This window comes from Ambystoma mexicanum, chromosome 11 (genome assembly GCF_040938575.1).
Source record: "Ambystoma mexicanum isolate Mex_15411 chromosome 11, UKY_AmexF1_1, whole genome shotgun sequence".
Taxonomy (NCBI): domain Eukaryota; kingdom Metazoa; phylum Chordata; class Amphibia; order Caudata; family Ambystomatidae; genus Ambystoma; species Ambystoma mexicanum.
In genome coordinates, this window is record NC_090934.1 from 997,694,126 (window position 1) to 997,716,280 (window position 22,155).

General features: G+C 46.1%; 1 protein-coding gene across 1 annotated transcript in view; it reads left to right on the forward strand.

The window, feature by feature from the left end:
* Window positions 1-20,969, forward strand: part of RASGRF1 (Ras protein specific guanine nucleotide releasing factor 1) — a 670,043-nt gene extending 649,074 nt beyond the window's left edge. Inside the window, exons 26-27 of the mRNA XM_069624182.1 lie at window positions 9,140-9,208; window positions 11,153-20,969. Coding sequence (XP_069480283.1) covers window positions 9,140-9,208; window positions 11,153-11,245 — 162 coding nt within the window. The 3' untranslated portion in view covers window positions 11,246-20,969. The remainder of the gene's footprint in view (window positions 1-9,139; window positions 9,209-11,152) is intronic.
* The last annotated feature ends 1,186 nt before the right edge of the window (window positions 20,970-22,155 follow it).

The window sequence follows — 22,155 nt, forward strand, 5'->3', positions numbered from 1 at the left end:
GGACACTGCACGAAGAAGAAAAAATGCGCACCCTACGTATTCATGCAATTGTTTGGGCAAAGTAACTGTATTCGCAAATTGCGGCCAGAACGCCCCTGAGATGCCCGCACGCAAAGCAAAAACTGCCAGATCAGTGAACTCTGCATGCTCCCCCGGGTGTAAATACACACACCCTTAAAACAGTTTGTGGGGTCCCCCGCAAGCAGACCTGCATCTCAGGGACCCTGCACAGGGTCCCACGTAACTGTTCCCAGCACCCCGACAACCTGCATATGGAAAATCGTAACTCGGTGTAAACTCATAAAATCTGTGTGCAAACCCCTGTAAACTGTTCCTGCACTCCGCTACACTGCTTAAATGCACCCCTAAGCTACATTGGAACACCTGTTGCGTACAGGCAGCCAGAAATATGACATGCAACCCCACCTCTGCACTGCAAATCCTACACGCAAGTGTACTTACATCTGCCTTTGGGTGGCAGATCATCTGGAGGATTTGCGTGGCCATTTCCCAGCTGAGAGGTTGTGCGATCGACTCCATGAATACATCTCATGCCGCGCAACAGTTGGTGTGCACGGGACTGCCTGCAGGCCGTCCCTTAGAATTCCCTACTTTTTTGCATGTTCTTTCCCATTTTTGGTGTTCCGCCACCCTTCACAGGACTCTGCACAAGCCAGCCCCACACTCTGCGTGGAGTCTCGCGCAAGGCCCTCGATACCTCACACAGATGTGCTGAGTCAGCGCAATCTCGACGCAAGTCCAGGTAAAGTACTGCGCATTCGATTCCATGAATCAACGAAGGTAGATTTGTGTGCAGTTGCGCACGCAAGTACCCTATTTTCCGTGCAGATAATTCCATGAACCGGGCCCTGAGTATCTTAATTTCCCCGATCTTTGATTCTCCGGAATAAGGTTTGCAACACAGGTGCAATACCGGCAACAGCCTGCAGTCTGGCCTCACTTTCTCCTTAGTTCTCTGCCTAGACCAATCCCTGAGCCTCAAGTCAGGTGTAGAAGCAAGGCACTTTGATCAAACAAAGCTCACTCCAGGCAGACAGGGCAGTGCAGACAATGGGCCTTACTGCGGGTTTGGCGGTAGTCGTGCTCTTATTAAGGGCATGGCTACCGCCAAACTCGCTACCGGCCCTGGCACCCGCAAATGGGCCATTACCGGCCCATTATGAGATGAATGGGCCGGTAATTGCCCATTCGCGGGTGCCGGTATGGCCGGCCTCCCGATCCCCATTCTACCACATAGGGCAGAATGGAGGCCGGGAGCATGGTTGCACCGGCACCATTTGTAATGGTGCCGGTGCAATAACGAGTTCTGCTCGCGGGTGCCGCAAGCAGAACTCGTAATGTGGCGGAGAAGTAACAACGGCGCCGGTAGCATTACCGGCGCCGTTGTTGCTTTTCCGCCACATTCATAATGAGGCCCAATGCATGTAACAGTTAACCTGCTTCCTTGTCTCACTGCAACGCCACACCACAGACTTAAAGAGAAATGTCCCAATTTTATTTATTTATGTATCGGTTTTGTATCATGCTGTGCAACATCATATTCTATCACTTTGAAGCACTCGGGGGTTGAGGGGGAGGAAAGAGAGGGCAGGGGACGAAAAGGCAAAAAAGAGCAGTATTCCTTACCTTGTCGGAGAAACAGGGACCCCTAGAACCCAGCCTGAGATGTGGAGGGTCCACCATCCAGCCATCTTCATAATGATTTCCTGTAACATACCGAGGTCAGTGAAATGACTGTAGTGGTCTGTCTTTAGAGGTTTTCTGAGTCACTGGTCATAAGATCCTGCTCTCGAGCTAGGTTTGTGAGCGTTCCAGAGTCCTGGACCCGATACTTCCAGTGATCTGCCTGTGTGTTGGATCTGCTCATCAGACGTCGGCTGGAGCTGGTTTGAACTGAGTGAATTTAGCAATCTTCTTGTAATATATAATGGTGCATTATTTTCTGGAGTTATCGTGTGCCCTTACACCTGTATGCTGGTGAATGAAGCTGAGGGTTTTGATCTTGATTCTGTATTACACTGCTAAACAGAGAAGCATTTTCAGGGCCGGTTTCTGTGGCCCTGATCCAGCAGATTTAAGCAAAGTCTGGTAGCATCATTCTGGATTCTCTGTAATCTGTCCTGGAGATTTGTTTTGTGAGGTCGGTGTAGATTGTGTTTAAATAACCAAGGCGAGCCATCACCAGATGTGGGAGAATCTTTCTGCAGAATGCACAGCTGGAAATTCATACTCTTAACCAATGCATTGATCTGGTGTGAAAATCTGATCTCCGTGTTGAATATGACTCCCAGATTCTTAACTTGTTGTGTGTTGACAGGGGATGATGCGAGGCTGGTAGGCCATTCAAACAGTGGTGATTCGGACAGTTTTTTTCCCTGAAGAAGGAGGATGTCTTGTTTCAAGTTAAACAACAGCAAATCTCTTTCATTCAATGGTAGCTGAGATCTAGCCAGCATGACATGGACTTCTTCTGCCCCACAGTTTTGATCAGTGGAAAGATCTTTTGTGTATCGTTTGCATACATTTACATAAGAATCTGCTATGGTCGGGAGTATCTGTGCCTGGGGTGCATGTATAGATTGGATAGGAAGTGGCATAGCAACAATCCCTGAGATACACCACAAGATATCTTGCATGATAAAGAGATGGCAGGGCCCATGCAGACGGGTCGGCCTAATTGTCGCACAAGCAATGGATCCAATTTAGAGCCATGCCTGTTATACCTGTCCATCCTCTGAGGATGTTTAGAAGCATCCCAAGGTAAACAGCAACATATGCTCGCTAGAGGTTCAGCACTACCAGAACTGGGTGCTAGTCCTCGTCAAGTGTGGCTAATAGTTAATCTCCGATGTCTGTTAGGGCAGTTTCCGTGCCTGTGCTATTGTATGTGACAAATGCAACCACTAGCAGGCAGTAGACAGCCACTGCCTCAAAGGTTCAAATAATCCAGACCTCTGTATGGGCATCATGAAGACTTGAAAACTGCTCTGGGGTCTGGGAGAGTATACCATTTTAATAGGTCCTATGCTGGAGTCAGTCTGACAAACTGTGCAAAGGAATGGAAAATGGCATGCTCTTAGTAGGACTTTATGGTTGTTCGAAGTGCATGTTAAGTTGAGCTTGTGTTGGTTATCTGAAGCCTTATGAAGTTTAGAAACTCCTCATACTGTTGCCATATGGAAACTTGGAAATGTTGCTACAGTTTATGGATGCTTTCAAAGTTTGATGCAGGATTCTGGAAATGTACAAAGTATACCTTAGTAACATCATTATGGATAAACACAATCGGGCATCACATGGGCAGACCCTCATTGCTAGCCCAGCCCAGTGGGGGGGGAGGGTGTTTGGAGGAGGCTGCCGCAGGAGAGCAGAGAAAGGTGATGAGATGATAAAAGCATTCGGGGGCAGGTGGAGCAGACCAGATGAGGTTGAATGGCATTTGGAGAGACACCCATCAGAGAAGAAGTGGTTGGAAAGAAAAAGAGAGATGTACTACCAGGAGAAAGGAGGTTGGAGCTGAAGTGGAGAGACACCATCAGTAGACAGGAGGTTTGAAGCAAAGGGGAGAGTTAAGAGCTTGGAGGAGAGAAGAGTGATAGACAATCAGGAGAGAGGGACAGAAAGACAGTTTTTAGTTGGATGACTTAATATCACAATAAGAGATAGAGAGAATCACCATCAAGAGAACGAGGGAGTCTTTGTAGAGTGAAAGATCACTCATGATGGGTCTTGTCTGGAGGGGAGAGGGAATGAATAGATAGTACCAGACAGACAACAACCTCATGTCGGTTAATAAAGACTTTATGAGATAAAGGCACAACTGGTACAAGGCAACGAGTAGTAGTGGTGAGGGCCCCTGTCAAAAGGGGTTCATCCCAGTGTGGATGGAGGAATGAGCATCTTGAGTTGCAAGAAAAGCTGAGGATCAGAGAGGGTGAACATAAATGGGAAGACAGGTGCCTAGGTCATGGACATGGCACCACCCTAGAGAGAGAGGCCACTGGTTGGAATGTATGAGCTGTCTCCAGTTGGCTTTGACTTAGATCAAGAGAAAAGCCCTGATTGTATTTATGGCTTGGGGAGGAGGCCCAACATCAAATCCATGAGCAGGGAGAGAAGAGGAGTTGGTTGTATTCGACTAGCAGCAGGTGTATAACCAAGGTTCCGGTCAAGACTTGGTGCAAAAGACTAAGTCAATTAGAGAGAAAACCCCCTGCTTTGACAAAGACCATTAGAACATTTGATCTGTTGTTGTTCTCAGTGGTCTTTTTTGGAGAAGGGATTCCATGTATGTCACCTCCAGGTTAAGCCAAACCAGAACAAAGGCTTTTGTTAGAACATTTGCTCTATTGTTTTCCATGGTTTTATTTTGGCGAAATCATGCCCTACCTGCTACATCGAGATTGAGTCAAATCAGAGGGTCTGGAGGGAAGGGTCCCCACAGAGATAAAGAGCTAGAGGAAGCTAGAGAACAGGTGTTGGGAGGAGGGCCCAAAGCAACCTTAACCAAAACATAGACCTATCGCTATAAGACCTAACATGTCCTTACTCTGTTCCAACTTGCAGCCGCCCCAACTGGCACAAAGTCCTTAATAAACAACCTTGTTGAACCACGTCTACGATGTGACAGTGCCCGCAGAGGCATTATGAATAAATGCATTTTTTTGTAAAGCACACACTCTATCGAGTGACTGTTTTGGGGCTCTATAGTGGTGTGGTGCATAAGGAGTGTTAGGGAGAATTCTCATGAATGTGCTAATTTCCCTTACCTTTTGAGACCCCCAGGACTTTAATTTTTACCTGGAAAGAGTGTGAGCCATTTTTCCCACTCTTTCATGTATTTTGATGTATGTGTGTTTTACTTTGTGTTCTTTGGATATGGAGTTTTACACAACTCCAAAGGTATCATCTTTTTCTTGTGTGTCACACAGCACCCTCAGTGCAGTGGCACAGGGATGTCGTTCAGACTTCCCAAGGTTTAAATACCTTCTCTGGGACTGACTACTGTCTCGCAGTGAATGTAAAGTTAAATTGACTTTGCTGGTCTTTTTAAAGTGCTAGACCCAGCACACACTGCCTTGCAGCAGAGTGCTGGAGGGAATATCTAGTATTCCATATACCTAGAAAACTCATGTAGCCCTAAAAAACTACCCTTTCCTCTCAGAATGGCTGGTGGCAGTTGTATTAACAGGATTTTCCTGACCGCAACCCGTTTAAATGCTCCAGTAGCTGCAATCCATCGGAGCCATGTTTTTCAAGATGGCGTTTGAGCCCCCTCTGTAAAATCAGGTTCTGTTCGACTTTTTTCATCATTTCTTTTTGGAAAGGTCCTTCTAGTGTTTGTCTCTGCACGCCAAATCAGGTTTGGTCCCTTTGTTCATTTGCCTTTGGCAGGCTTCAGTACTGAAGTCCCCCTCTGGCGCCTGAGTGTCTGGGGTGGACAGGATGTGAGGGAGGTGCCCGAAACTCCCTGTGCTTAGTCTGCTAGGAGACCTGAATGCACTCTGGTGTGATTGGCTGGCTGACTGTTCAGCAAGGACAGCCACCCTGCTGGGTGAGTGACAGCTAGGCTGTAATGAATGGGAGAAAACTGTTTAAAAGCAGGTCTCTGCGACTTGGAAGGCAGAGTCGACCACTGGAACGAAAGAACTGAAGACGAGCTGAAGGAAGACGACTGCTGCAACTCCTGGATCGTTGGTTTGCCCAGTGAAGCCCTGCTGCAGGTCCAAATAGCCTGAAACTCCCTCGACAGAGAAGCCCCTTCAAGGACGACTTCTTCCCTTGAACTGGTGGGAACAACCAACTCGCAAGCCACCTGGAAACCATCTCCATACTGCTCGAATTTTCTTCAGAGTACTGATGAAAACCAGATAGCCACTGAGAAGGATACCAGTTTGTGGACTTTAAGGCACTCACACCTTAAACCGATGTTTTGCCAAGCTTGTGGATCCTTCCCCGTGCAGTGCAGGAACCTCCCGATGTCCTCCCTCTTGTCCCCACGACTGAGGCCCATGAACAGCAAGATTTGCAGTAACTGCCAGGAACAATTGCCTCAGCTACAGCTTTTCTTCATTACAAAGGTACTGTGCAAACGCGGTTGAGAAATCCTCTCTGCCACGGTGAAAGATTGTGAAACTTTTCTGACTTTGGAGTCTTGTTCGCTCCTAATCCGACATATAACTCTTTTTCGTACAGACTACTTCTAAGAACATTGGCAAAGACATTAACCGTTTACTACCAGAACTGTGCTATCCTATCCAAGACAATGATCCATCGACTTTGGCCCAAGCCTATTGAATTGAATTGCCTCTTCTAGTGAACTGAAACTATTTGCCCTGCTTGAGAAAGTATTTGTGTTTAATTCTTATAGCCTATGACTTTTTACCCCTTTTTAAAGTTACTGAAATGCCATTTTGCTCCCACTTCAGGGGAGCCTAACTTGTTCAGAAACGTATTGGTTTCGTAATGGAGTGTACTATAGTGTAATATTGAGCTGCTTATTGCTAGTGGAATGTTTTCTAACTAAATGTGTAAATAAATCAATATTGTTTTACCAAGAAACCCAGAGTAAGTGTTTGTTTGAAACACTGTGATTAGAAGGCCTTTGTGTAACACCTTAACACCTTGTACTGCTCACATCCTTCTTGAGATAAGCCTGACTGCTCAGCCTTGCTACCACAAAACTGTGTAGTACAGACGTATACCAAAGGTGAGATTGGGCTTACACCTGTAGTCTTAATTGTGTGTAGTGTTCCCAAAGGGTACTGCATGTAATTCTCCCTAACAGGGAGTAATGTCCGAAGCCAGTCATTCTGTATAGAGGGGGACAGGCATGACTGGATGATCAGTGTGGATTTGGATCACATGCTTGATGGAAGTGAAAGTTTTTTTTTATCTTTAGAGAATGTGATTAAATAAAGTTTAAGGCAGATGGGAAAATATTTTTGGGTTCCTTAGGGTAGAGCTTTGAGCGTATCACGTTCTTCCACTCAAACTCTGGTGTGTAAAGTGTGCCATGTCAGACATTAGTAATAGAAAACTGCAAACCAGGCTAAGCGAAGAACTATGGCAGTTACAATGGTACAACATTGTTACATCGGCAAGCTTTTTTTCACATAGTTTTTTGACAAAAATGTTCAGCTGAAAAAACACATTGAAAAATATAGAGGGTGGTTAAGGAGGCATAAGGGGCAGAGTGATGCAGGGAATAGGGACTAGATAATAGGGTCACAGGGATTCAGGTGAAACCACCCCAAATAATAAGAAACATTGATACATTTTTTGGCCAAAAAATCTGGCGGAAAAAAACTGCTGATCTAACAACATAAAACCATTACAATATGCATATGAGTCAAAGTAGATCATTATGTATATTCATATAATCACATGTATATTTGCATTGAATGACTTGGGAAAACATGTTTTTAAAAATTGCAATGTGTTCTCAGTAAGGCCATATTATAGAGACTTGTTTCCATGTGCGGCCTCGCCATGTGAACCTGGGAAGTGTGCTTTTTCAGTCCTAAGGAAATGAACTGTTTGAATTGCAGAGTCGCTTGCATTGGGATGGGAGCTATGCAGGGCTGTAATACCAGTTGTAATGTAAAGAAGCGGAGCCATAGCTCTTCCTCATTTGGGCATTGAAATGTTGGTGGGAAATTTTAATCAGTGAGCCAGAAGAGGGACTTAACCAGTGGTCGAAGTGTACGAAAAGAGTAGCGGAACTATGTTCCCTGATGGCCTGCCCCTGCTCCCCAGGAACCCTATTGCCACAACCTCTACCACACACAATACACACCCCAAACACTTGCACCTGCTGTTTAAGGGAACGTTCAGTGCAGTGCACTGAAAGGGAAGGTTTCAACTTCTTCCTGCACTTTTATTTTAAAACAAAACCATTCCGGAACAGTTTCTTTTGAAAATAAAAGTATAGGAGCTGTACAAGGTAATTAAAAAAGTATAGGAGCACCACTCCCGACCGCTCCTGCTCACTTCGACCACTGGATTTAACCACTGCTGAAAGGCGCGACGTTTACCTCCCAACAATCTGATTACAATGCTCAAATCAAGGTCCCAAGCACTTTGTCAATGATTTTCATTTGTTGTTAGACTGTTTTTTTAAATACATTGTGCTATAATATAGTGGCATTAGATCCCAGGGGTGAGGGCTGTAACAAGTGTTATTACCCTTTACCGTTGTTTTACAACTTCGGCTTCATATAGGACCCATAACACCTGTTACAGCTATCTCGCACTGTGTTTTAATCCCACACTACACATTAGACAAGGTGCCTAATAAGTGTGGAGTTTGCTCTATATCAGGGGTGTGCAACCTTCGTCTCTCAAGATGCTTTGAACTATGACTCCCATGATCGTTCACCGTTGTCTTTACTTGCTAGAGCTGATGGGAACTGTAGTCCAAAACATCTGGTGAGCCAAAGTTTGCAGACCCCTGCTCTACATAGTTTGATGTGTTTCATGTTAGTGACCAGGATTTAAAAAAAACAGTGGGTGGTTTCTGTTGAACACTGCACTGCCAACTCAAGACATTTGTCATTAAATATAATACTGGGCCTCATTCTAAGTGTTGCGCTGCGGAAATAAGGCTACTGGTCGCACTGTATCAGCACCCTTTCCGGACCACCACATTCCAGCTGTGCCTTTCGGGGCCGGTGCTTCCGTGAACCCATGCCCAATTCCGGCGCCTGATATCCCAGGTCGCCGGGACTTGTAATGTCCCGATGGCACAGGGATATCAGGCAGCAGATTCGGTGTTATGAGGACCGCGGCAACCCGCTGGTAGCAACGGCGGGTTACCACCACCCTCGTATTGAGGCTCACTGTACAGGCGCTATTAAAATGTATTACATTTAACCTAATGACATTGTATGAGGACAAGAAGCTCCTAGCTAAACATTGTTTGGACTCCTAAACACGTTGGTGGGGGCTACACCCTTGTTCTTTTTCCCCTTCGGTCCAAAATGCATTTTGAATGTGTACTGGGTATTAACTGTGTATCTTTATGTGTCAGTCTATTCAGCAATCTTAGTTTGATGTGCCTTTCAGGTGGTGTACCCTTAAGAGTATAATGAGCATTTATTTTTATTTTTTTTTATAGATTTCGCATATTATCCGAGAGATTCGACAGTTTCAGCAAACAGCTTACAAAATTGAGCACCAGCCAAAGGTAACAAAAGCTGTTTCCCCATTGCTACTAAAACGGTCATTAGGTGTTTGCCGGTATACCACCGGTAAATCTGGCCGGATACTGGCAAACGGTATTACCGTGCCCGCCGCCTGATATGCCGGTAATTCCGGCATATTATAGGCAGCGGGAATAATGGTAAATCCCCGTTCCATGGAGTAGGACTCCATGGGGGGATTTTTGGTATTACCGGCACCAGTAATACTGGCAGTTTTTTGCCAGTGGAGGGCCTGATTTACCTCCAGCTTTTGCCTGGAGATAAATCAGGCTGCCTCACCGGCAAACTCTGAATATACCGGTCCGGAAACCTGCCTGTCAACGGAATTACCGGCATGTTAATTCCAGACTGGCACACTCCTCATGCCCCCCAATGACCAGCCTACACCATATTGCCTCCTGCATTGTTTCCATATTATCACGTGGTCTATACTAAATCCACTTAATAATGCCTCTATACTTTGACCACTTTATCCACCATGTCTGTATCAACATAACTAAACCCTGTATTGTATGCACACTATCTCATCATCGCCTCTGCTGTCGTGTATCAACATCACCCCTTTTCTGCTGTATCCATGTCATCAGACCTCCCCTGTTCTGCTCTCTTTTACTTTCTTTGCACATTTAAGCATATCAGGGAGAATCGATGATCTGTTGAAGCACATCGCATATTAAAAGATGGGATGCACTTTAAAGTGCACTGACAATAAAGGCATTAATTAGCCTGCACCTGCTTGGAACAGGTGAAGGGGGTTGTGCATTGGTCTGAAGTGCTGCTATCCCACTTGCATTTCTCTTCCTCACCAAGGATATAGCCCAGCTCCCCTGGAATGTGCAGATCACCTTTCACAATATGGAGAGCTGCGCCCCTCTAAAACCAACACAAATGAAAAAGGCACAACCTCTAAGCTTGTGTCATTTGCGTTAGTTTTAGTGAATCTCGCCAGGTGTTTCTAAACATATCATATGCACTGCCACCACGAGAAACTCCTCTGGGCACAAAATACTATTTAACATCCTCTGCACGTGCGCTCCAAGGAACTGAGCTCTGGGTACCGGGATGTAAATGGGTCAGGGTGCTGGCCCCGCAGTTTCCAAAATCTGCTCCTGAGCAAGGGCTCCCTCAGTCCACACTGAATTTCCTTGCTCACCATAGTTGAGAAAACTTGCAGGCACCCAGCAATCCAATTACAAGCTGTTAGAGGGTCGCATTTAGGGAAATGAAATATCGTCCTTAGCTGAAGCAGGACAGCCCAGGCCTTACATCCGAAAACAGTGCTTGTCCAACTGAGTGTATCTGGTTTGTGTATTGTGGGTATTTTTCTGTTAGAGTGTAAATTAAACGTCCACCTAGCCACTGTGCATTACATGGGCAGAAGGATTGCAAGCCTGAACCACTATCACAGACCTATTTGTCAAATATAAAAATATGTGGTCATTATGTTCGCAAAATGCTCTTTGATTGTATGCAAAGCAGCCAGCAATCTACATAGTGGCTGTTTGCTCCCTGCCGTTCCTATAAGGGATTTAGTCACAAATTGAGTTGAACTGTTCATGTACTGAATGACCCAGTAATGTGCTTATAGACAGTCATTTACAGACCGAGACACCATCGGGAGTGACCCAAAGTACAAATTTGCAGGTTCTCTTGATGTAGTGTTTGGTACCAGTGGGTCATACCTAAGTTACCAGCCTTCCTCGCCCCATGTAGGCCACGCCCAGCACTTAGGCCACGCCCTATTGTTAGAGCCACCCAATCCCCTGGATTCCAATCCCGCCTAAAGCACTGACCTTAGTCTAGTTTAACCTGTGTTATAGTGTGTGTAGTTTAAGCTCTCCTGCATAAGAATCCCTGCTTTGTAAGCCATTTGCAACGTGCGCATGCGCAGATGTCTCTAAGCCTGTCATTCTTCTCTCTCCCGCCAGGTCACGCAGTACTTATTGGACAAGTCTTCAGTTTTGGACGAGGAGAGTTTGTACGAGGCCTCTTTGCGAATCGAGCCCAAGCTTCCCACCTGAGGGGGCTGGGAGCCGCATGTGTACAGATGACTATTGTGTACAGACACCCCCCCACCCTCCACACCCACTGGTTTGTGCTTCTCGACGGATCCTTCGTAGACTTCAGTAGCGTTTGAACCTCAGTTCCTGCCTTCCTTTAAGACCTTTTTTTCCGGGACCCACCACTTCATGGATTTATTCTCGCCACACTCCCCGTTTCTAGAACTCATTTCGTTTTTCGTTCATTCTCCGAAGAAAAAGCAAACAATGGAGTGCTTGATCTCTTTCCGGAGGGTCATGGCTCTCTGGAGGTTTGGGGGCAGTCCAGGGTATTGTGTGCGTCATCTGTGGCCTACGCAAGGCTGAAAGGATAACTCAAGCACCTCATGTGTGGAACATCCCAAAGATAGCGGAGAGGTCGACGAGTGAATGAGCTCCCACTCTCTCTCATGACATAGCTCAGTCCTTCTGAGAGGCCATGAATTAAAAAAGCATGAGGGCTGGTCTCTCCGCCACCCTTAGAGTTTATCGCCAATAGTAAGACCAAGGAATGAATGGACACAGAGTGGGGTTCCCCCCCTCAAAACACAAATGACAGCTTCTGAGAGGCCGCATGAATGCTGAACTCTTCAGCACTACTCGTGAGAGCCCATGGGCCGAAGGGGGATGAAGGCTACTTTCGCTGTTCCTCACACAGATGCTCCTCCTAGAGAGAGGGACCAATGAGCGAATGACCGCAAATAATGGTCTTGAGCCCCAGGAGGTAATACCTCGAGTTACAGGCCAAGGAGTGCATGAACATGGACGCTCATCTTCATCTTCCCACCAGCCAGACAAGGTGGCCCCTTGGGAGAGGGGGCAAGGATTGAACTTGGAGATTGTGGTCCCTACTCACTCTTAGAAGGTGACTCCCCTCACCGCCTTCAAAGACAGGTCAAGAAGTGAATGGGGATGGACACCAACCTCTCTTCTCTCACCTAGACCTCATCTCACCACAAAGACCGAGGGATGAAGGGGCATGGGGTCTGAACTTCCCTAATGCCCTTAAAGGTTTTCATAATGTATTTCTTTGTGTTCACAATAAAAACAAACATCCCCTCCGGAGTGATGGGCAAGGATTGAATGGCCCCTTAGAGCCGACCAACACAGGCAGAACATGGTTTGAGCAGTCAGAGAGAAAGGACTTTCACCCATAGAGGCTATCACAGGATAGTGCAGTAAAGGACCATCATGCCCTTACAGGAAAACCACCATAGAAAGTCCCTGTATTCGAATGGGCACGGGGAGTGGAGAGACCCTGACTACTAGAGATAACAGCTTAGAGAGTCTAGGGGAACAGAGTGGGGACCCTCCTCAAATTCCATAGTGACAATCCCACCACAAAGACATGTAGAGGGGACTCTCACTGATAGAGGTCATCGTGACTTAGCGGCCAAGGTATGAGTTTGCAGGAAGAAGAGACTTACCGCATTGCGATGATCTCTTGAGGGAGACCAATGACGGATCTGTTGTTCTATTATGTCATGCAGTGCCAGATTCTACTCTAGGCTGCTTCCAGGGGCGTAGAGGTGCGGGCCAGTGAGGATGGGGCCTTTTTCTACTATGTAGTAGAAGAGTGGGTGAACAGATTGGTTTCTACAGACTTTGTACAGTGCGTGATCCCTGGTGAAATGGTCGGTTGTGCAGTCTGCGTCGCGGGCGTGGGCATGGGATCGGAGACTCGATAAGGTTTCACATGATGAATGGAGTCTGGGTAGAGTACCTGGAAAGTAAACACAATGCACATGGCCTTCGGGTCCCCGTCCACATAAAGCAATACACACAATAGGCAAATAGGAGTAGTAAGTGGCGAGTATGCCGAACCAACAAAAACCTATCGTCAAGGGCTAGATGGGTGTAAAGTGAGGCAGCAGGTGAACACAGTGCGATACACAAAATCCCGTATTCTCAGGTGGGAGGAGCCGTTGCGGACTAGTCTTCTTGCAGCGGCACACACGCAAGGTGTGACCACGCTAAATTCTCAGCTGCGTCTTTTGAAGCTCAGGTTTTTAGTGTGGTGTAGACTAGAGGATTACTCCTGGTGGAGTAGTGTGTTGTGGTAATTGCAAAATCTGATGTGATAACCATGAAGGCATGTGGCTGAAAGAAGTCTGGCAGGGCAAAGTGGTGCAAATGACCAGCCAATGTTTTGCAGTCAGAGGGAGTCCTGGGGACGCAAAGCAGATGTTTGCACAGGTAAGTTGGCAAGGTTTCGAGACATAGGAAAGCAAATAAAATGTCAGCTTCTGTGTAGCGGGAATACAGGAAAAAACTGTTGTTAGTCCTTTGGAGCCCTGGCTGCTTTCTGAGGTACAGTACTGTGACTTCTGCCCGCCTTATCCTGCTTCAAGGATCAGGATTAGCCTCCCATTAGCGGCAGACGTGAGGCTAAAACTAGTCCAGTTCTGCGGACAGTGTTCCATGGGTGGCTGGTTCTCCCTAGTGAAACCCAAAGGCCAGTGGAGAGCCTTCCCAGCCTAACCAGTTCCCCCTACTCAAGCGGATGGCTCAGGTACTTCAGGGTGTCAGTTGCCACCAAAGTAGGGGTCTTAGGAGAGCAGAAGCATTCCCACTGGATTGCCGCCAGCACGATTTTCACAGACCCATGGCATAACTGAGTGGCAGTCTGGAATACATGAGCAGTACAATGGTCATAATTGGGAGGTTCTCTAGCACAGTTGCACACCTCTTAGTTTAAAGGGTGGCACCAGTGGCAGCATGTGGACAGTCCTTTTGCATAACTGGGCCACCTCTAGCGTAAATAAGCAGCCACCTGAGTTTTATTTTTTAATAAAACAATTCATATTGATTTTCCTCATAAACAACAGATAAGCGAACTCAAACCGATGAAACCACGGGTCGCTCACGTCACATTCAAACCCCAGATACATCCACCCTTACGCCCCCCCAGTACACCATCCTACCCATCCACCCCCCCCCCCCTCCACCCCATACCCTGCAGACCAGCCCTGGGTTTATTAGGTAGCCATCCAGCATCATTTGGCTGGCTCCTTTCCTTGCATAACTGACTACAACCACTGATTTAATTGGACAGGCCACTGACATATGTGTACCTCCCCCATGCCCTAATTGGGAAGTCCCCGGGCGCAATTGTGCATGCTGTTGACATAATTTGGCAGCGTCCCAGGTGAAAGTGAGTTGCCCCACTGCCATAATTTGGCAGTCCCTGATACAATCATCTGCCCAGTCCACCTTCATGGCTTCACAGGCCTCGTCCTCTGACATGATTTGGAACATGCCTGTTACAAGTGCACAACCCAGGGGTGTTGCTAGGTCTGGAAAAGACCTGGGGCTATGCTAATGTCGTAACGGTTGGGACTAGGGCCACAACCGCTGGCATAACTCAATAAACCCTTGGCCTAAGTGGATTCTCCCTCTGTGATCATTGTGTAGTGTCTGACCCAACTGGGAAGACCCAGGATTTCATTGGGCATCAGCACTTGCATTAATGATCAGTGACGCTGGCATACTCTAGCAGCGCCTTGGGCATAGCTGCGCAGCACTACTGGCATAACTGAGCAGCACTACTGGCATAACTGAGAAGCACGACTTTCATCATTGATCAGGAGTTCTGGCGTAAGTGAGGAGCAATATTTGCTTATTTGAACAGCACCACTGGCAAAATTGAGTAGCTTTTCAGCAGAATTAATTATCCCCTTGTTTTAAGTGGGTTAATCCACTGGTAAATTTGAGCAGATCTGTGGATCCATTGGGAACAATTTCCTGCATCGGAAACAGCATTGTTTACACATTTGAGCTGCCCCAATGGCAAGCAAGATCATTGGCAAACAGCGCTGGCATAACTGAGTAGTGACAGATCCGGTCACAGAACAGGTGGCATAGCTGAGAAGTGTTGTTGTGGACATGATCGAGCAGCAAAAAAAATATATATTGGCAGAATGATTGCCAGGATACGTCGGCAACTTGGCATGGTAGGGCTGCAATCAGGGAGCCCCTGCTCTATAGTGTGTGCAGTCCAGCATAGGATCGCAGCAAGTCTAGTGATGGGCATTGCATTTCCAGCAGTTATCATACAAAGTATCCCATGTGCACTGTGGCACAGTTTTCTGCTGTGCATTTTATGTTTCAACGGAGGACAATGTTCCTGGTAGGTGCATATGTATATTTTCTCCAGCAGATGAAGAGTAGACAGTCACCGAGGGATTGCATTATTTCAGGAGCTCTGCAATATAACTGCTTTGAAAGTGGGGGGCCAATGCATCTGGAAAAGCTGCTGCTACATGCACGATTTGGCCCCGTTTTATTCCAACATTTCTTGTGGGAAAGATCCCTTGGGAGGCAGTCTTCGCCCTTGGAACCCCTCGCCTTTCCGTGAAACGGGCTTGGGTTGCGCGTGCATCATTGATGGGCATTCTCGTTTGGGATCTCTCTCCCTCAATCTGCTCTCAAGGCCCTCAGAGATATTCTTTGATTGGCTAGTGGCACAGATGAAAAGGGAAGAGGTTGTGGGATCTCTCTCCCTCAATCTGCTCTCAAGGCCCTCAGAGATATTCTTTGATTGGCTAGTGGCACAGATGAAAAGGGAAGAGGTTGTGGGATCTCTCTCCCTCAATCTGCTCTCAAGGCCCTCGGAGATATTCTTTGATTGGCTAGTGGCACAGATGAAAAGGGAAGAGGTTGTGGGATCTCTCTCCCTCAATCTGCTCTCAAGGCCCTCAGAGATATTCTTTGATTGGCTAGTGGCACAGATGAAAAGGGAAGAGGTTGTTCCAGTTATTGCTTGGACTTTGCAGACTGCAAGCAGCCTGACTAATGCTCCATGGTTTGAGGGCAGTACCGCAACCAGCTGCTGCGGGGGAAATTCAGGAGTTCCCCTCAATTTAGAAGGCACGTCAGATTTTCTATGTGTTGCTACTGGAGGTGTACGGGCCAATGAGGCTTCTTTCGTTCCAAGTTGGTTCATAGGCTGATGTCCTTCGGCGGATTGCCCAGTCTGTGCCTAGCCTCAAGAGCTACCTTTCTTGATGCCTCTGGAGAGGACGGGACAAAGAGAGAGAGAGCACTCCCTCATCGGGGGGGGGGCGGGGGGGTATGTTGGGATGGGGCCAGCTGCACAGGAATGAGGTTTGGGGCACTCAGGAGCTTCTGTATCATCCCCTCCAGCTCAGTTGCCGACCCGGTGCTCACTGCCTTCAGAGCCCTGCAGAGGCTCTCATGCTGTACTGTGCCCACGGATTTTCACTTAAAATACCAAAGTCAAGTAGGGGAACTGCAGTAGCTCAGAAGGCCCTCCCAGATGGAGATTTCAACCTCATGTAGTTTTTCCTCAAAGCTGCCAGGTGGCTTCCTAAATGATACTTCCTGTGTGATAATGGACTTTAATCTGCTTTGCCAGAGAATCCCTAACGGGCTCCACCGGACATGCCCTGGCAAGCCCCCAGCCTCCCAGGAGGCCGTGGGGCGCACAGTAGCCTTTCCCTCCACTACCTTTCACAAGGCCAGGCGTTGCATTTGAGAGATCTCCACCAAGCGTCCACTCCTATACTCTCTTACTGGTAGCAGGAGGACTAGTGGTAGGAGTGGGAGACGGGTGAAGGGAAAGAGGATGAAGCCAAGGCTACGAACCATATGCTTTGAGAGGCTTCTGGGCATATTTGAACAGAAGCCAGTTTCCCTTTGCGGGGAGGGTCGTAGCACGGCCGCCTCGTGACATGGCTAAATCAGTGGCATAGCAACACCCTGCGTTTCAGTTAACCCATACCCATAAAGCAGCACGTCTGACTCGATGCACCTTAGGTAACAGGTTTATACTTCCAAATCATGGAAACGTAAACCTGTTCAATATCATATACATATATATATATATTTCGACCTGAGATTCCGTTTAGCTTACCTACCCCGTCTGGAATGTAAGGATGTAATGACGGGCCCAGAGCCATCCCAGCTCCAATAGTTAACGGCAGGATTGCTTTCGATTTCTCATCACAGTATACTTGCGATACATCGATAAGGAATCAGGTAATACTTGGTGCTGATGCCAACAGGCTGTCACAGAAATCTTCTTCATTTTTTTCCAGGAACATCAGCCCAGGTCCCTGTGCTGGGTCATTGAGTGCCGACGTAAACATTAGCAATTCAGGCATAAGCAGCTGTGTAAAACTAACTCCAAAGTTCTAAGCGCAAAAGTTGGCCAGCAGGTCATTTAGAGGACTAAATGGACACCCCCAGTCAATATTACACGACCATGTAAAGCAGAAGTGGTTTTGATAAACCTGTGTACTTGAGTAGCCAACTGATTTAAGCAACTTCCATCTTTAGTCTTTCAAATCCCAGTTTCCCAACCTGATTCTGGGCGGGGGGGTTTTTGGTAATCCACCTAATCCATTGCACCAAGACGCACCTTCACCCAGATCTAGACTCAGCGAGTTGCTCATGGAATGGCCTTTTCTGTTCCCCTCAGACCAGACACAGGATTTAATCTTAACTTTATAGAGGCTCATTATCAGGACAATGGATCCTCCATGTATTTGCAATTTAGCCAAACAATTGGGGAGGCGGCACTTAGGGTCTTATTTGTTTAGGACGTGGTGCACTTTTTCCAAAGTCGTTGCATGGTGACTAAAAGGCTCCAAATACTTGCATTGGGTGACTCTTTCCAACAACTGATTGTTGTGGAGCCATTGGAATTTGGGTTTCCACTTCCCAGCGACTAAGTTCTGGGATTCAGAGGTATTGACCGCTAGGTCATTTTCCTGGGACAACATCAGTTTGGCATTGAGTTTACTCTTGAGGCCTACATGAATTTGGGGCCTTAGGCAATATCATCTGCATACAATAAGGCGGGACAAGGATCAGGTCCAACTCTTTTGGGAAATCAATGCAGCTGATTTAGGGCATTTGGTTGGTCTGATGTAAACCAATTATAAAGGAGGGGCTGAGACATATCCCTTCCTCAGGCCATTATCCACCTAAATGGGTCATGACAAGGAAGGGTCAGTGCTCCAATACATCTTCACCCTACTATCTGAGTAGAGTTCAACGATCAGTGATGGGAGGTAAGAACCAATTACACATTCTCTGAGTTGCATCCAGAGAAGACCATGGTTGATCCTAACGAAGGCTGCAGAGTATTTAAAATGTTCTGGATATCATTAAGGGGAGAGGGGTTTGTTTATTAGAAAGCACCAAAGCAAGGCAGGACATATGCATGGCAATCTGTTGATTTACCATTTACACTTTCTTATTGACGTCAAGGAATTCGGGTTTTAGCCTTAGCACAGGCTTACAATCCAGAAAGTGACAACACAGCCAAGGCCTTCTCTCTCCAGATTGGCAAGCAAGGAAATCAATCTGGAAGAACATGGTTCATCCTGCAGCCCTTGGTTTAATAAAAATGTATGACCAGGTTGCCTTTTGAAGTAAACAAAACTCTTACTTTGGTTCGACATTGATTAGGAAAACTTGTCACCTAAGTGAGTCACCATTCAGGACTGAGTTTCAAAGTGGCATCACAACATGTGGTTAAATGCATTTTATTTGAAGTTCAACTCATCGATTCTTTTTAACCGCATTTATTTTCTTGTTTTTTTACCACCTAAAGATAGTACTGGGGTTGTGGTATAGCATATAGAATCAGGGGATGGGTACACAGGCGAGGGTAGTGGTTGAGGGGTTTTGGTAAAAAAAATGTGGTTTAAAACAAATGTGCCCAGTTTATTTTTGACCAAATCACATTAATCCGTGACATGATCATGTCCAGCACCTTTAGATTTGTTGGGTCAGGCTAATATCTATAAAACGTTTTTTAAGGGAGTCACTCATGTACAAGGTGGCAGCATGTGTTCCCAAATGTACACTTTTAATCCCCCGTGACACATGATTATTGGTGATATATCAGTCCTTGGTCTCGTATTTCCACCGCTAAGGTCTCTCCTGATCGTAGACTCCCAGAAATGGTGGCTGTGCTCACAACTGGTCAACACCTGCACATAAATTCAAATCTGCAAATAAAATGGACATGTTGTTTTGCAAATGGATTTGTTAGATTCGTGATTTGGACCTTATACGTCTCATACCGACCAGACAAAGTACCATTCTCTTTTATGCAGTTAGTCTCAGTGATCTTTCGAACTTAATACAACTGGCATAACCCTACATTTGTGGCCGGGACGAGTTTAATATGTAAGGTATGGACAAAGTCAATGAATCTGTCATGGGATACTCTCATTCAAGAATTTGGTCACACTGATAATAGTTTCTAACTCAAGTAAGAGTGTAGAGCCTGCCTCCATATGCACTTTAATTTTTCCAGGTAATAAAGGTTGAGCCATGGAAGCTATTTTCCTGTCTCTGTCATTCCCTGTCGATTCCTACCCCGCGGTCCAAAGTAAAGTAGCACATTGGGGTAAATGGTCACTTTCATGTGGGTGCTCATAAGGAAATTGCAAATCATATCCCGATGTTGAATGGCACAAACACTGAATGAAGTCTTGTCCGCCTAATTAAAGTGTGTATATTTGCCAGCACAGTCTGAGAGATTTCTCCCTTTGATGAGTACTTGCATATAATTTCTCATTTTAAAAAGAGCCATGTCACGTGATTTTCTTACTCATTCAAGCGACTTCTCTTAATGATGATAAAATAGCAGCAGGTCATGTATGATTAATTAGGACTTATGCTACCAAATCTGTGCAGGCATGCCAGCTATCATCAAGTGCATACAATGAACTCGATCGTTTTTTGGGCACTTAAAATTAAAGCAGACGTTATCACCCATTGATATGATATGATATGATATGATATGGCATTTGTAACGCGCCTATACACAAGTGTTTCAAGGCGTGACATTCGATCAACCTGTGAAAGGTCAAAGGTTGAGTGGTCCTGTCATAAACCAAGCCTGTGACTACGGGCTAGAAACAGATCTCAAGAAAAGGCCCTCATCTTGGCCCTCATCTTGTAGAACAATGGGACAGGCTTGAATCTCCAAATCTTGGCATGGTCAACAGGCCTAGATTCTAAAACATGAAATTGTAAACAGCGCTCTGTCTTGCCCGCATGACCATTAGCTTTGGATCTGGCTGTGCAGATCGTGGGAATTGCTTGTGGGAAAACTCTTTCACAAGTAAGAAAAACAGCAACACTTAGAGGGTCATTATATGGTTGCCGGTAGTATCGGAAAACTGACCTACCGTTACCGGCACCTGATATCCCGGTATTACTGGGATATTCCAAGTGCCAGCAACGGCAGTCTTTCCCATGTAGGGGAATGCTAGTATTACGGCACCGGTAATGCCGATGCCGTAATACCGGCGTTTTTTTGCCTGGGGGGATGGATCAGTAACCCCCACCGACAGACCTGTAGTTTGGCGGTGCAGGAAAAGTGGCGGTAATGTAAATAGCACTACTTTTACCAGCACTTTTCCCGCCCCGCCAATTCCAAACCTGTAATGACCCCTTTAGTCTCATTGGTTTGTTTGTGATGTCAACATGATCGAGTTCCGAAGTAATAAAGTCGTTTAGTGACTCTTGCCAACTTCTTACACCCAGCTGAATTGCATCATGGCACTGTACACCCTCACAGAATTGTGCTCCTTAAAAAGAATTCCATTTTCAACTGTTTTTCGAAAAGTTCCACATCATGTCCGTTTTCAGTTGAGCTATGTCTGTGCCCATTCGTTTTTATTTGTGCTAATTAGCCAATAAACCTTTCACAATTAACGTATCACGTTTTCTCTGCGTGCATCTTTGATGAGTCACTTATGTCATTTTATATCATATTCAACTTGGTAATATTGTATTCATAAGTTCTTTTTTTTTAGAGATTAATTTCGATCTTTATCTCTGCCTCACGTTTCAAACTGCAAAAAAGCATCGTTTGGTTCATTTCTCTTCAGAAACGGAGAAAGTGGTGCGCCAGGTGTCCTCAGGGTGCCAAGTACTCTATTCAGACATCTCTTTCCGCAAAAGGGTGTCTGTCCTCTAGCGAATGTGTATTGGCAGCACCGAGCAAATGACATCATATACCTCGTACAATTTGCTTTGGAAAAAAAAGGCCTTGCTTTCATAAGCTCTAACAACACAATTAGCCATTTGATTTATAATGATTGATTTCACACATTTCAACCTTAATCAATCTCGATACAACTTCCTTTCTTTGACAATTCACCAAAATGGTCAATTTATGTTTATACCATTTTCCTAGAACGCCAATTGCAAGTCTTTTGCCACTTTTGTGGAAAGTGTTAACATCGGTTTACATTCTCTATTAGTGCAGTTGTAGCTTCCTTTCTGCTATTGGAATGTTTTTAATTCAGAAAAAACTTAAGAAAGAATGACCAATTCCATGATGTAGAAAGGGATCAAGGTCTGACGCATGCTCTCTTTTGCGCACCAGCACACACGTTTGCTGCCATTGGCTGCTTCCCATTGGCCCGCCAGGCCCCTCCCATCGTCACTCGTAGGCGAGGGGCCCCGCCCACACCCTCTGCTGGTGTCCTGTACCGCATACGTGCCTCTCCTGCCACCCGACTAGCTTGCTCACCCTCCCCTTCCTACCGAACCCTTCCGAGGAGCGGCGCGTTATGCACAAGTGTCATCATATGGGAGGAAAGGTTCCATGTAATCTAAACAAAATGAAATTTAACAAATTAATTCTTACCGAAAAAAAGATATCCTTTTTTTTTAATTGGGAGGGTCTCCCCAAACCCCCCTGCTTCCACATGCTTGTAACCCCACCCTGACCCACCCCCACACCTTTTAACCCTTTACCCCCACCCCCTATATATTTTCTTTCTTGAATTTTTTCGGTAAGATTTAATTCGTTATTTCCATTTGGGTAACATCACTGGATACCGTGATGACAAGCTGCCAGTGACTTTTCTGCATGTCATCCCCTCTCCCGGCCGACG